Source organism: Penicillium arizonense (assembly GCF_001773325.1).
Source record: "Penicillium arizonense strain CBS 141311 chromosome Unknown PENARI_contig040, whole genome shotgun sequence".
NCBI classification, from domain to species: domain Eukaryota; kingdom Fungi; phylum Ascomycota; class Eurotiomycetes; order Eurotiales; family Aspergillaceae; genus Penicillium; species Penicillium arizonense.
The window spans coordinates 93,115-108,770 of NW_019173317.1; the positions used below are offsets into that span (position 1 = coordinate 93,115).

Below are 15,656 nucleotides of genomic sequence, written 5' to 3' on the forward strand. Positions count from 1 at the left end.
ACTACGAATTAAGTAAGGGGTTCATTCGATAGAGAAAAGTTAGCTAATTTCAAATATACTATTTATAAACTAGTACGTCTATTAGTAAGCGAGCTATTAGCGGTTAAACCTTACATTCCTAGTAAAAGGTAGTATAGTAGTATATTATGGTCTATCTAATATAGTAGTAGACATTGTTAGCTAGTAAGCTATAAGCTAAACCTTATTAGGATACTAGGAAACCTTATTTTATAGTAGTAAAAGTTTAGACTAATATTATAGAGATATATATCAGAGTGTAGAGATATATATAATTGAGAGTGCCACCTAAGGTCTGTCTAAAGGACGGGTTTTAACACTTTTTCGACTAATCGGGAGTAGTCTACTCGATCACTTCATAGTGTTATTATAATTATGATTTTATCATTAGATAGCCCGTACTTTTCTAAGTAATATAATGCTAAGCTTACTCCGGGGGGTCTAGTATTGTAAAGAAGAGGGGTCTAGTATTTGCAGGATAGAGCCTGTCAACTAGGTAAGACGAAGATGCCTGGGAAGCAAGTAGTATATTGGAGGAATATAGAGACTGATTCTTGGAGAACCTCTAGGTTCTCCTGGAGTGCACTATTTAATATGGGGGATTAGCGTTACGGTGAGGAAACGCTGACGTGTCGACACCTATATGATGTTGATCCTCTGGTAGTGCGAGAGATCTGTGTATGCTTCCTGAGGACTCCGTTATAATTATCCCCCCGTCTAGTACGGGTGTCCGCACCCGTGGTGAAGTCTGCAGAGCGTAGCCCATTAAAAACCTAGTGGGAAAAGGTAGCTAGTTCTTGTAAGGGAAATAGTAATTACGTAAAGACGGTAAGGCGATAGGGAAACGATAGTGTAAGGAAGGATAGTTATAGGCAGGACGATTGGGGCCTAAGGTAGGAATTTGATAGGGTTGGAAAACCTTATGATTTCCTAGTTAGGGTGCTAGGGGTTTTGTCGGCATAGGTGGTGTGCGTTGTTGTGGTAAATAAAGCGTCTTTCGACATAGTGAAACTACGTGAATAAAGCATATTTGTTGCTATTTTTGTTTGTTTAGGTTGTAGGGCTTTGTTGTGATTTCACCCCTATAGGTGTAAATCCTCTGTTGTTTACCTTTTAGTTTCCCTTTTCCCTTATTATTTTCTATAATAGCGACACGTTCTCACGTCGCTATCGTTTCTCTAGGGTTTCTCTAGATTCTGGCTGTTATATCTTTAGGTAGGTGTGATGACTATCCCTATATCTGAGTCTAACGATACGTTGCTAATCCGCTATTATTTTGCCGTCGTTTTAGTAGCGATCTAACTGCTACACGCTGATTATTATGCCTCCCCGCGGAATAGGCCGTGGTCGTGGCTGTGGTCGTGGTCGCGGTCGTGGCAAGGCCCCGGCAGCGCTAGCTCCTCCTAGTCGTTCGCCCACTCTATCTAAGGTTAAGAGTGTGATATCTAGCTCGGACGATAAGTAGGAGGAAACCTCTAGTGCACCTAAATTCTCGCTAGCAGTACGCTCGATGATCATTAGTTCCGAGACTCCTACCTCTAGCACTCCTAGTACCCCCACTCCTAGTGGACCTACTTCTCCTACTAGTCTCCGCCGTGCCCTTACCGGTGGAGTTAGGAAGAAGAACCGCCCCCTTCGCCCTATTGCCTATCTCCGATATATGGCGTGGTGTATACACTATTTCCGGACCTTCTTGTTACGCACGACTATCGGGTCGTCGCTATGTTAGAAGATTCCTGGAATATACTTGCCTAATGCTTCTCTGCTTCCAACGTCAACGATCTGTCTCTTAACTGTACCGTTGCCTAACAGGCCTTATACGGGCTGAGTCCTTTTGAGGGTATCGAGGAGCGATGCCAGATAATGCGCCGAACCAACCAATACTAGAGTATAGGTCTATTCGTAGTGTTGTCAAGTTATAATCAAGTTGTACGAGTCACCAAAGGTTCTGAATAGTAGACACAAGTAACAATGTATGATTGAACACGAAGAACTCAACTAGATATATGAATGAGTGTCCTTATATATCCTGAGTCCTTCTGTGGTAGAGTAGTAGAGAGTAGAATAGTAGATTTGGCTTGGTAAGATCTACTCTTCGACCGTCGATATTTCTACTGCTTGTATGATCACGTGGTTGCCGTTTTATTGGTTATTGCGGTATACCATGAGATGGTAAGCGGAAGGCCGAAAGTGGCCTTTTGGCGCGTAGACCCTGTCCGTCCTGTATAGGTATATATATATAGGATAAAGTCTGCTGGGTGGGTCCGCTTAGGGTAAATTATGCTTATGCTCACTAAGTATGATCACATTTCTCTTTTCCTTAAATACCTAGGGTGTCTAGAGTATAAGGTACTACACGTGATCTAATAATAGATAGATCGGTTAGCTCTCGGTGGCCTATTAGTAAGTTGCGGCCCTATAATCGATTGGTGCCTAGTAGGTCCGTAATATCACCTCCCCCTCCTAGGAGTTTCGTCCCCGAGACTTATAAATCTGCGGTCCCCCTTAGGTAAGTGGTGTGGTTTTTTCTTTTCCCAAGATAATGTGTCGTCGTTATGCCTAAACGTAAGGCTAACTTTATTTCTGATCCGTCTCCTAGACTTCCTAGCGACTTGACTAATGCTTATCACCGTTAAGCCGAATATATCGAGAACAATAGTTTCACTTCCTCAATTTCTTACGAACACTATAGTGCTGCTAGGTTGGATTGCCTAATAGATCGTTCGCGTCGCTATTCGAAATGTGCGTCGTGCACTCGTGCGGGCTGTGTGTATAAGCGTGACTTCTACACTAGCAAGGAATAGGATTTATTAAATCATGCCGAGGATAAACTTTCCTTAGAAATCGAAAAGAATGAAGATAAACTCGATTTGTTAGAACCCGAGTTAAATAGTTTGTAGTCTCGTCTTACTAAGCTGCATTAATAGGTGTTAAATAAACAAAAATAATACTAGGAGGCTATAATCCGGCAGCGTCGTCTACGGAAATAGATAGCTTTCCTAAAACAAAGGGGCTTTAAGATATCTAAGCACGATACTAAGTTGCTTTAGATTCTTAATAAAAAATAAACGTCCCTAGAGTAGGCCGCTCCTTCTACTTTTGATCTTAAGTAGCTTACTACTACTACCGAGAATCCGAATTACTTCGATCGGATAATGGCGGAGTTAGCTAACCTCCCTACGTCTTACTAGGACGGCCCGGCTTTTTCCGCTAGTGTCGCTAGTGATGGTTCTAGAGGGTTGCCTTCGCCTAGTAGTCATACTATTATACTAGCTAGTGGCAGTCCCTTAGGTTCTTAATAGGTTCCTATATATTTTCCGAGGTATCGTACCCTTTCTATTTCACTAGGTAGTGAGGTTTCCTACTAATTCGTTGTCTATCTAGGATTTCTTCGACCTTATATTCGTTTTCGCTTTCTTCTTCGATTTGCATATTAGTAGCGATTTTGGCGTTTTCTAGTGCCGGTTTGAGTAACGAGATATAAAATATAGAATAGAGTCTTTTCATACTTTCCGGTAGCTTTAAGCGATAACTAACTAGTCCCAATTTTTCTTCGATCCTAAATAGCCCTAGTCGTAGGTGGTCCAATTTGTTGCTAGGTCGCTTAGTTTTGATGTTACGGCGCAAAAGATAAACCTTTTCCCCCTTCTTTAGGTTAGGTCCCTCCTTATGTTAGCGGTCGTAGTATATTTTCATCCTTAGTCTAAGGAATTCAATATCTCTAGATAGCTATAAGTGTAGCTATCTAAGCCCGCTAGCTAGAATCCGTGATGATTCTACTATTAGCTTCTTGCCGATCGGATCTCCTAGGATCCGCGGGTGATAACCATAGTTCGCGAAGAATGGTGTTTCCCCTATAGTAGAGTGTACTACGTTATTATACGCTAGTTATGCTATTAGTAGTAGTAATACCTAGTCGTCCTACTAGTAATTTATATAATATCTCAAATACTACTTAATAGTCTGGTTCACTCTCTCTATTTGTCCGTTAGTTTATAGATGGTAGGTAGTGGAGAGTCTTAACTCAATGCCTATCTAGTCTGTAAACAATTGCTATATATTCGATATAAATAATTTGTCTCGGTCAGATATGATCTTGCTTAGTGTTCCGTGGTTCGAAAACACGTGTTATATGATTAGGCTTACTATTTGGCTAGCTTTAATGGTTTCTAAAGTCAGGATCATATAGGCGTATTTAGTGAGCCTATCGACTATAACTATGATTATATCACAATTATCCGATACTAGTAGTTTAGTGATAAAATCTATAGTGATCTATTCCTATGGTTAGGATAGTACTTCCGCTAGCTATAACTCTCTATATAGCGTATACCGTGCTAGTTTGTTTCTTTAATAGATATCATAGTCCTTAATATAGTAGCGTATCTTCCTTATTATATTTAGAAAGTAGAAGTTTCTCGTGATTTATTCTATGGTTTTCTTAACTCCTATATGCCCGTGCGTTAGTATATCGTGATATCGACGAATGACTTCGTTTCGTAGTATGGTAGGAATATATATCAATCCGTGAAGGTATACTAGTCCGTTATTATTATCGATGATCCTATTATCTTTCGGGTTTTCCTAGATCTCTTAGATAAGACGATCCTTTGCTATCGCTTCCCGAATCTATTGTGTGAATTTATCGTCCCTAAGTTCACTAGTGGCTACTAGAATTTGCTTATTATACGAGATAGTGCCGTCTTCGTTCTACTTTAATATAGCGGGTTCGGCTATCTTAGTACCAATCTTATAATCTAGTCTTCTACTTAAAGCGTCTACTTAGCTATTGTCGGTTCCTTTGTAATATTCGATTTTAAAATCATATTGTGTAAGGGTTTTAGCCTATCGCGCTTATCGTCGTGTAAGAACCTTCGTTATGGTGAAGAACGTAAGGTTCTTATAGTCGCTTTTGACCGTCACTATATATTTTGCTCCTTCTAGATATACTCTCTAGGTCTAGAACGCTAACACTATAGCTAATAGTTCCTTATCATATATATCGTAGTTAAGCTCGGCGGGAATCATCTTCCTAGACTAGAATATAATAGGTCTATATTTCCTATCTAGTCCTAGTTATATCAGTCTAGCTCCTAAAGCGTAGTCTAATACGTTAGTTTCTAGGATGATCGGTGCGTCGTAGTTAAATATAGTAATAATCGTTTTAGCGTCAAAAAGGTCCTTAAGATCCTTGAACGATTTCTCTACTACTTCGTCCTATTCAAACTTTTGATCTTTCTTCGTGAGTCGGTATAGTCCTAATGCGACTCCAGCGTATCTATCGACAATCTTTTGATAGTAGTTCGCTAATCTAAGGAATTATTGTACTTCCTTAACATTTCTTAGTGTTAGCTATTCCTTAATGCTCCTAACCTTATCTTCTTCTATTCCTAGTCCACCTAGGCTAATACGATATCTAAGAAAAGTGGTTTCTTATACGTGGAATTCGTATTTACTAAGTTTCACGGTAACCTTAGCTTCTCGAAACTTCTATAACATAAGTTTATTATATTAGATATATTCTTCAAGGGTGTCGGAGAACACTAAGACGTCGTCTAGATATATAATAACGAAGATCTCAATATATTCTCCAAAGACGAAAAAGACAAAGCGTTAGAATAACGTAGGTACGTTAGTGAGGCTAAAAGGCATAACCACGTATTCGTAGTGTCCGAATTTAGTCCTAAATGCCGTTTTCTATTCATGGCCTACTTTGATCCTAAGTCGATTATATACGTTAAGTATATCGTATTTAGTGAACCATTTCGCGGTTCTTAATCGATCTTATAGTTCGTGAATCAAAGGTAGTGGGTGTCGGTCCTTGATAGTGATCGAATTTAAATATCGGTAATCTATATATAACCGAAGACTCCTATCCTTCTTTGGTATAAAGATAATCGGGTATCCTACTAATAACTTTGACTCTTAAATATAACCTTTCTTTAGGTTCTCTACGATATACTCCTTAAGTGTTTGTGACTCTTTCTCCGATAACTAATAGATAGGTTTGAAAGTAGGTTTAGTACCCTCTATCGTGTTAATTTTATAGTCGAAAGGTCTATATTCTAGTAACACTCCTTTAGCTAGCGCCGTGAATATATCCTCGAACTCACGATACTCTTCTAGGAGTCGTGGTTCCTCGCTAGTTACGTTTAGTATTTCATACTTAACAATCATATATTATGATAGCTCGTTATTAGTCATATCTAGAGATTATTCTATAGCATCCGGGGTAACCGTCTTAGTTTGCCTATTGACCACACCTTAGGGTCTCTATAGGCCTTTCTTAGTCTTAACTTACTAAGCGCTCTAGGTACCGGCTACCTTTCCGCCTAGTCCCTTATGACGAGTTTCGAACTCCTCGTATTCTTTCTTACATATATATCGGTTAAATGTGATTCTTTCGGTTTGCTAATTGATACTTAGGTTATGCTTTCGTAGCCATAGAATACCCAATACGATGTCGTAGGTTCCTATTTCTAGAATATTAAATTTGATTAATTCTAGATACCCGTAAATAGACATAGGTAGTGTGCTACTAGTGTGCTAGATGCCTCGCGCGAGTCCTACTCTATCGAGTCTAATAACTAGTATTAGCTATACCAATAGTACTATCAGTACTTTGTGATCTATTACGAATCGTAGGTTCATAAAATTGTTAGTCGCTCCTAAGTCGATAAGCGTCTAGGCCTTCCCTATAGGAAGTATCATATATAGTTTGATATAGAATCTAGTAGTTACTACCAGCTATTCGATCTTCCGATTTTCGCGATCGTAGATCTATCGTCCGTTATACCAAACTCCTTAGTACTTAGGTTTCTATTTTAGCCTCTTTATCCACCGTAGTAGTCTAGGTTCAATGCCGTAATCTAATTTTCCTACCCTATAAATTGTGTATGTCTCGTCGTAGTATATAATAGTGGCTATTTTACTATATTTAGGGTGTCGTGTATATCCTTTACACGCGCAATCGGAATTTTCGCAAGGGCATTCTACTAGTTAGTCTTCTTTAATCGCTACAAAGAGACGCTAGTCTAGTTGGTCGGCCCGAATCTCGTCTATGAGATTAGCCATAAGCTCGTCGGCTTCTTCGTTATTTTCCGCATAACGGTATTCGTTCTAAGGACTTTCGGTAGGTGTTTCTAGAACCTCGTGTTCCGTTCCTAGGAGCTCTTATCCCCTTCCTAGGAGTGTAGATCCGGATCCTAGGTTATAGGTGATTCCTAGGAACTCATTAGGTGTTCCGGGAAGCCCTATACCCTACTCCTAGTTGCTCTAGACCGTTCCTAGGAGCGTATTGTCTCGTTCCTAGGACATATGCTATGTCTACCCTTAACTTTCGACGGTGTTAAGGTCGATTTCGGGGAACTATATCTCTTCTCCTAGGAGCTTCTTATCTACTCCCTAGATCTCTAAGAGACGTTCCTAGAGTCTCGTACTCTAATCCTAGTCGCTTTAGGACTCCTAGGTCGTACGTAGTTCTTTACGTGTCGCCTATAATTATAGTCGTTTATTATACGACTTCTTTTGCTTACACTCTCTTACGCGGTGTCCTAGTTTCCTATAGGTAAAGTAGAGGTTCTTTTTCTTCCGCTTATCTTATTCTTCATAAGTGGTATCTAGCTCTATAGGCTTTAGCCTATATAGATCGCTATCTCGGGTGGGTCAGTGGTGTTCCCGTCGTCTTAAGTTATATCGGTTAAATCCGTGCGATTTACCTTTTTTCCACTAATCTATTTCCTATCGCTCTTAACGTCGCTCGCTGTTACGGTTATCGATCTTGATAGCGACCTTAATAAGTTGATCTAGTGTTCCTAGTCGGTCGATACGTATAAGTTCATCCTTAACGTCAGACTTTAGCCTAGCTTCGAAGTACGGAATATACGCTCTATCTAGTAGATCTAAGTACGAAATGATCTATAAGAACTTAGAGGCGTACGCTAAGGCTGAATAGGTTTGCTAGATACGTTATAGCTTACGTTTAGCTATTCTAGCGGCGTCGATATCTCCGAAAGTGTTCTCGAGATATTAACGGAAATTGTGGTAATCATTGAAAATATCAGTCGTGGTTATAGACTATGACTCGACCGGTTTTCTATAATAATCGCGGATATATGGTTCGAACTAATCCTATGCTTATCCTTATAAGTAGGTTAACATAAAAATCACTTTGCTTGCTTCGGTAGGGAGCTTAGTTTTGTTCATGTCTATATATATATCTATCTAAGTGAGGAATCTATAAAGCTTAGTTTGGTTTCCCTCGAAGCACTTAGCCTTAGGTAGTCGTGGCCCTTAGACTACACTAGTAGGTGCTGAAGCGATAACTTAGGCGTGAAGCTACTTAAGGTGGTCCTTTACACTATTACTATGCTAATTATAGTTGCCTCCGAGTAACTCTAAATTATTCTTAAGCTCGCGTATAACGCGCTATAGCTCCTAAATACGGTTGTCTCTCTCGTTATTAGAATCGGGGTTAGCGGGCTTAACCGCTAGCTTCTTTCCGGCGCTAACTTAAGATATATTTGCTTATGACTCGAACTTAATTCGAGACGGTATTCAATATATTACGCACGACTATCAGGTCGTCGCTATATTAGAAGATTCCTAGAATATACTTACCTAATACTTCTCTGCTTCTAACGTTAACGATCTATCTCTTAACTATACCGTTACCTAATAGGCCTTATACGGGCTAAGTCCTTTTAAGGGTATCGAGGAGCGATGCTAGATAATACGCCGAACTAACTAATACCGGAGTATAGGTCTATTCGTAGTGTTATCAAGTTATAATCAAGTTATACGAGTCACCAAAGGTTCTAAATAGTAGACATAAGTAACAATATATGATTGAACACGAAGAACTTAACTAGATATATAAATAAGTGTCCTTATATATCCTAAGTCCTTCTATAGTAGAGTAGTAGAGAGTAGAATAGTAGATTTGGCTTAGCAAGATCTACTCTTCGACCGTCGACATTTCTACTGCTTATATGATCACGTGGTTGCCGTTTTATTAGTTATTGCGGTATACCATGAGATAGTAAGCGGAAGGCCGAAAGTGGCCTTTTAGCGCGCAGACCCTATCCGTCCTATATAGGTACATATATATAGGATAAAGTCTGCCGGGTGGGTCCGCTTAGGGTAAATCATGCTTATACTCACTAAGCATGATCACGTTTCTCTTTTCCTTGAATACCTAGGGTGTCTAGAGTATAAGGTACTGCACGTGATCTGATAACAGATAGATCGGTTGGCTCTCAGTGGCCCATCAGTAAGTTGCGGCCCCATAATCGATTGGTGCCTGGTAGGTCCGTAACACTTCTTAGAGAACTAGGACACTAGTGGACCACTAGTGATCCCCTACTAGGACGACGGCTTATCGTCGAAGAGATACCGTTAGTGCGCTAGTCGTAATAAGAATTGCGAGCCTATAAGTGTTCCTAATAAGTATAGTGTTATGATAGCGGCTAACTAGCGTTTCCCTATAGGTAAACGAGGGTATCCTTGGTGATACGATACGTCTCTAGTGCATTCTTGACTAGGCTAAGCCTTTCTAGGATAATAAGGACGATAACGAGGTTTTCGATTTAGATAGTGCTATTTTTGGTGATCTGATTTAGGCTGTTTAGGCCTTGCTTACCGGTTTTAACGTTCTCTTAGATAGACACCGTAAGTAGTTCGGTATTACTTTAGATAAGAAGCTAGCGAAGGTATAGTATTCTATTGTCGTTTCCTTAGCGTCTCGCTAACTATTAGATAGGATGTCGCTAAGTCTTACGAAGCGGTTGTTAATAACCGTCGCGGACTACTTTAGCTAATTCCTATCACTATTAGTATATCGTCGCTTCACCGCCTTATTACTAAGGCTTCGACCTATCCTAGTGCCCGTCTCTCGGATAACGGTTACTATGCTTAGGCCTTTGCTATGCGAACCTTCCGTTCTAGCGTTATTGAGATCGTAGCTAGTTAGGAGAAGTACGATAACCTCTCTAACCCCTAGTACGACTAGCTTAAGGTAGATATAGTTAAGGATTTCCCCGTTAAGGACTACCTTATTTAGTCGTTAGGTTGCTAGTGTTTCGTTAGCTTATAGGAGGGTCTTTTGCTATTTAATATTTCGAGGATAGTTTTTGTGTTTTCTCTAGTTTTGTGGATATAGCGGGTAGCTAGGGTGAGCTAGTTATCTTACTATATTTTCGCTAGTGTTTTGTGGTCGGATTGATATTTCCCTAGGATAATTCAATTAATTCGACCTTTTCTTTTACTTCTAGAACTTTACGATAATACCTCTAGCATTCCCTATGTCCGAGAGTGGTACCTATTAATTGTACTCGGAGGGCTATCCTTTCTATTTAACTAAGTAGTATAATTTATCCTAGAACTTCTTTTCACCCCGGACCTCCTTAACCTCCTACTTATTATTATCTTTTAGCTCTAGTATAGGTAGGGTTTCACTATCGTTTCGCTAATACTATTCTTAGAGTAAAGAGATAGGGAAGACATTGTGTAGACGAGAGTATTGCTTAGGTAATGCTAGCCGGTACGCCTACTTTCTAACTTTATTAAGGATCCGGAAAGGTCTAATAAAGTTTAGGGTAAGTTTTCTTAATAGGTTCTTTATTCGGAGATTGCGGGTTGATAGTGTAACTAATTATCCCCTTCGGAACTATATAGGTTCGTGGCGTTTATTATAGTGTTTCGCCTACGATTCGCTTGCTTTTCGCTATACTTCTTAAAGCCTTTCTCGTAGCTTTTGCAACTTTTCTAGTCGTGCTATAGTTACTAGGACTTCCTCCCTAGAAGCGCCGTCCTCGGCGCGTAATTAGAAGTTTAGGTTATAACTATAAAGTGCTTTAAAAGGTATAAACCCTATAGTTAAGTTTATAGTGTTATTAGTAGCAAATTAGGCTATAGGGAGGAGGACTAGCTAATTAGTTTGTTCCGTATTAACGAAGTATTAAAGGTAGCTCTTGAGTACTTAGTTTATCCTTTCCGTTTAGCCGTCGGTCTACGGGTGAAACGCTGTCGAAAATCTTAATTTGATATAGCTTTAGTAGCAGAGTTTAGACTAGAATTTGCTAGTAAAGACTAATCCTTAGTCTAAAACTATGCTATTTAGCGGGCTAAATCGGAGTTCGATTTCTTAATAAAATAATTTAGCTAGTTACATAGTATTAATTGTAGATAAAATAGGTAGGAAGACGGCGTATTTTGAGAATCTATCCACGATAACTAAGATCGCGTTGACGGTGTTATCCTTATAAATTGTCTATAGTAAGTGGGTGATAAAGTCTATTACTAGATCGCTAAAGGGTCGCTAGGGAATTAGTAGCGACTATAGTTCGCTATAAGGTCGATGCCTTAGCGTGGCTGCCCCTTGGTATACTACGCATTCTTTGACGTATTAGGCTACGTCTTTTTATAAGTTAACCTAATAGAATTTGCGCTTTAGTAACTCGGTAGTGCGAGTTCGACCGAAATATCCTATAAGGGGATTATCGTGATAGGTTTTTAGTAGTTTCTAACGTAGGCTATTTCTTATAGGGATATATAACCTATCTTGGTATATAAGGAGGCCTTTATAGTCGACTAGCCATCCCTAGTTCCCGCGCTTTTTTAGCTTAACGTCGGTGATACGACGGCGGGTCTCTAGGTCTTCGCCCTATTCTTACCCGATCTAGGACTTTAAATTAGCCGTGGAGTTTAATTCCTAAACTAACTAACCCGTGGTCCTACGCTTAGCTTATAAGACTCCAACGTTTCCACGCCTTGCCTTTAAGACTCCGACGATTCGACGCCTTACCTCTAGGTCTTCGCCCTATATTCGCCTAATTAGGGCTTTTAGTTCTATTATAGCGTCTAACCCGTAGACTTGTTTAACCATATAGGCGCGATCTACCTCCCGTCAGGTAACTACGCTATTATCCCGCACGGTATATCCTATTATAGTGCCCTATAGGGCCGAGACTAAGTAGTAGGGACTAACGACTTTTTTATAGGACGTATAACGGCGGTACGCTAGATAGCGTAGAGGTACTCGACGGTATAGAGAAGCTCGACGGCGATTCTCTCCCTTAATAAACGCTCGACGGCGTATAAGCACTCGACGGTGTAGAGATACTCAGCGGCTATCTCTTTTTTTATTGAGCTCCGGCGTCCTAGACTCTTCTTTTTTATTTTTAATAGCGACTTACTTTAGACGCACCTCCGGATCGCTAGCGAAACGCTCTTAGATCGGGGTCGTAAGCTTAGCTATAGGCGCGACCTAGCTAGTATTTGGCTTTCTTGATAAGCTATCCGCGGGATTGTTCTTCCCGGCGTGATACTTTATAGTGAACTCGAACGGAGTTAAAAATATAAGCTATCTTGCCTATCTACCGTTTAGCTTAGGCTACTTTATAAATATCTAGAGATTAGTATGATCTAATAGCACCTCGATAGGATACTTGCTACCCTCTAGGTAGTGTCTCTATTGTTTAAACGAGTAAACGATAGCGAAAAGCTCTTAATCTAGTGTCGTATAACGGAGCTCCGCGCTAATGAATTTCTTTGACTAGTACGCTATAGGGTGCTATATCCCACTAGCGTCTAGCTACGATAGGATTCTAGCTATCCTAAGGTTTGATATATTAGGTTTAATATAGATCCGTTTTTATGGATTAAAATGCTAGAGTACTAGGGCGTCCTAGAATGTATTAAGAAGCCGGTGAAACGCTTACGTTTCTTCGTCGGAAAGTAAGATATTACTAGGCTTCTTGCTATTCTTGCTTCCTCGAAGTAGAGAGGTTAGAGGTAATACAATTAGGCTATACCCTTAGATAAACCGTCGATAAAAGTTATAGAATCCTAGGAACACTTAGATCTTATAGTAGCTTTTTGGGATTTCCTATAAAGCGATAGTATCGACGCGTTGTTTGTCTATTAATATACTATCCCTAGATACCATGAATCCTAGGAATTTAATCTAGTCTTGATAGAAGGTGTATTTTGTAGGTTTCGCGTATAGCTATGCCTATCGTAACCTCTATAGCACTTAGTAGATATACTTTATATAGGTCTCGCGGTCCGGCGAGAAGATTAGGATATTATTAAGATACGCTATATAAACGACGTTGAGAAGCCCTCTTAACGCCGTGTGAATATAATTCTAAAAAGTGGCTAGTGTATTCGTGAGACTAAATGGTATAACTATATACTCGAAATGGCTATAGCGAGTACGAAAGGCTATTTTCCACTCTTCTTCTTCACGGATCCTGATCTAGTAGTATGCGTCTTATATATTAATTTTGCTAAAGAACTATGCGCTAGCGAGTCGATCTAGGATCTCCGAAATAAGAGGAAGAGGGTATTGGTTCTTGACTAAGACCTTATTTAGTCCCCGATAGTCTATATAGAGACGTAGACTACTATCCTTCTTTAGAATAAATAGGATAGGGGCCCCTACTAGGCTTTTTGAGGGTCGGATCCGACTATTGTTAAGGTTTTTATCTAGGTAGGACTGAAGCTCTTAAAGCTCTGTCTAAGAAAGAGGGTAAATTGGGCTATACGGCGGCGTTTCACTATCTTTTAGCTCGATAGTATAATCTATTGCTTTCTAAGGTGGTAGAGTCTTGGTATTCTTAGGAGCGAATACGTCGCGGTATACTAGGAATTCGCTAGGCAGCCTATTACGTAAAGCGGGGTCCTCTTAGTTATCTCCGGGAAGCCACACTTCCTTAGGAAGCTTCACTACTATATATACGTACGCGTGGTTCTAGCATTCTTTTATAAATTGGTGTGGGGTGGCTATCGAGTATAACGGCGCGACGTACCACCACTAGCGTTTATATAGCGAAAAGTCGACGTGTTTATCACGCACCGTTATTATAGAGAGGAGAACTAGGCTTCCTTCGAGGCGAGGGTCTTGATCGATAGCTAGGTAACGCCTTTCGAAAGTGCGAGTAGTCCCTCGTGAGTCCGTTACCGTGATAGGGACTATCCACACTCTATAAGTAGGTGTTAACCGTCGATTGATAGCTAAAATAATAACGCCGGTGAGTGGTGCACGACGGAGTCCGTATTGCTAAGTAAATTAATAACTAACGATATCAACCTCGGCTCCGCTATTAAGGTCCGTATACGTTTCGATATCGCCCCGGACGGTAATTAGGATATATAGACGGCTTATAGTCCTAATCTTATCTTAAGGGGTCAGTGTTCCGGCTTCTATACCGACCCTCTAGCTTTTCCTAAGTGTGCTAGTATTAATTAGATCTTAATCGAATTTTAGGGGCACTCGTCCCTCTAGTAGTCTATTAACCCGTAGGTAAAATAGCTATATAGTTTAGGTGGAGTTATATTATCGTTTCGCTAGCGATTATACGGCTTTACGCCGAATTCACGCTAGTTTAAATATAGTTTGGTATTTAGGTTTCGATCACTACCTCGTCCTTAGAAGCTTCTACGATTCTATCCTTAGCCCCGACTAGAGTTAGAGGGTAGCCTATTAAAGCTAGTCCGTTTTCGATATCCCTATTAGTTAGGAGAGTGATATCTTTTATTTGTTAAGCGGGGTGGGTAGTTCTTTATTCCTAATTCTATTTAAATAAGGTTCTAATAGTGTATCGCTATCGATACTATCTTATCCCGATTTTTAGGTAAATAAAGTATAGCATTCTAGATACGCGATTAGAGGCGAAGCTATAATTTAGTAAAGAAGTTAAGCGCCCGTTAGTCCTCCGACGGTGCTTTAAAATACCTTTTAAGCGAGATAAGATAAGAGTTAAAGTTACTTAGACTTTGGTTCGGGCCTTAATAGGCCTCTTATAAGGAGGTAGTAATATCGGCTTATAGTGTGGCCGAATTGTGTAGTAGCGTAAGTGTCTATTTCTCGAATAGTTCCTATATCATTTTATAAGCGGTTCGCTAGGGTTCCGCTTTCTCTTCGATATAGTGTCGCTATCTCTCGCGGTAGTTAGAGCTTATACGGTTAGTGGCACTAAGGATCTTTCTTTTATCCGATCTATACTTATGGGGTGTATCTAGGAATATATCCTAGAGGTCGTTAAGCTAGGTTTAGCGTTACTATATATTATAGTGTACTTTAAAGATCGGAACCTCAACTTTGATTTCTCTAGGAGCTCGTCCTCGTTTAGATAACGTAGAGGAAGAACATCGATAGCGATCTAACGTCGATTTCTTAGTTATTTGGCCGATCGCTTCCTTAAGTTCCTTCTTTCGGGTAAGTAACGTATAAAGGGTCTTAAGGCGTTCGACCTTAGCGAGGTGCTCGCTAAACTAGGGAGTCCGGCCTTAAGGATTGTTTTCCGGGCTGCTACTTCTATCGTAGATAGTGGCGGGAGGAATAATAGACTCGGTGTCGGTTCGATATAGGTTCGCTAGTGATCTACGAGCGACCGACGATCGGGTAATTATTGTTACTTTAGAAGGTATCTTCAATCTTAGGTAGTTAAAGAAGAAGAATTAGAATTGTAAAGAAGAGGGGTCTAGTATTTATAGGATAGAGCCTATTAACTAGGTAAGACGAAGATGCCTAGGAAGTAAGTAGTATATTAGAGGAATATAGAGACTGATTCTTAGAGAACCTCTAGGTTCTCCTAGAGTGCACTATTTAATATGGGGGATTAGCGTTACGGTGA

General features: G+C 40.1%; 1 protein-coding gene across 1 annotated transcript, besides 2 other annotated features; it reads left to right on the forward strand.

The window, feature by feature from the left end:
- Positions 1 to 1,339: 1,339 nt before the first annotated feature.
- PENARI_c040G03803 (uncharacterized protein) lies at positions 1,340 to 1,905 on the forward strand (the record flags this gene model as incomplete). Its single annotated transcript, XM_022637071.1, has 3 exons — positions 1,340 to 1,479; positions 1,540 to 1,630; positions 1,831 to 1,905. 3 exons carry the CDS (start codon positions 1,340 to 1,342, stop codon positions 1,903 to 1,905), a joined length of 306 nt encoding a protein of 101 aa, XP_022483073.1.
- An 8,516-nt stretch (positions 1,906 to 10,421) lies between these two features.
- Positions 10,422 to 10,429: a sequence feature (Short protein (PENARI_c040G05916, OGE47610.1) was converted to a misc_feature.).
- A 61-nt stretch (positions 10,430 to 10,490) lies between these two features.
- Positions 10,491 to 10,521: a sequence feature (Short protein (PENARI_c040G05916, OGE47610.1) was converted to a misc_feature.).
- Positions 10,522 to 15,656: the final 5,135 nt, after the last annotated feature.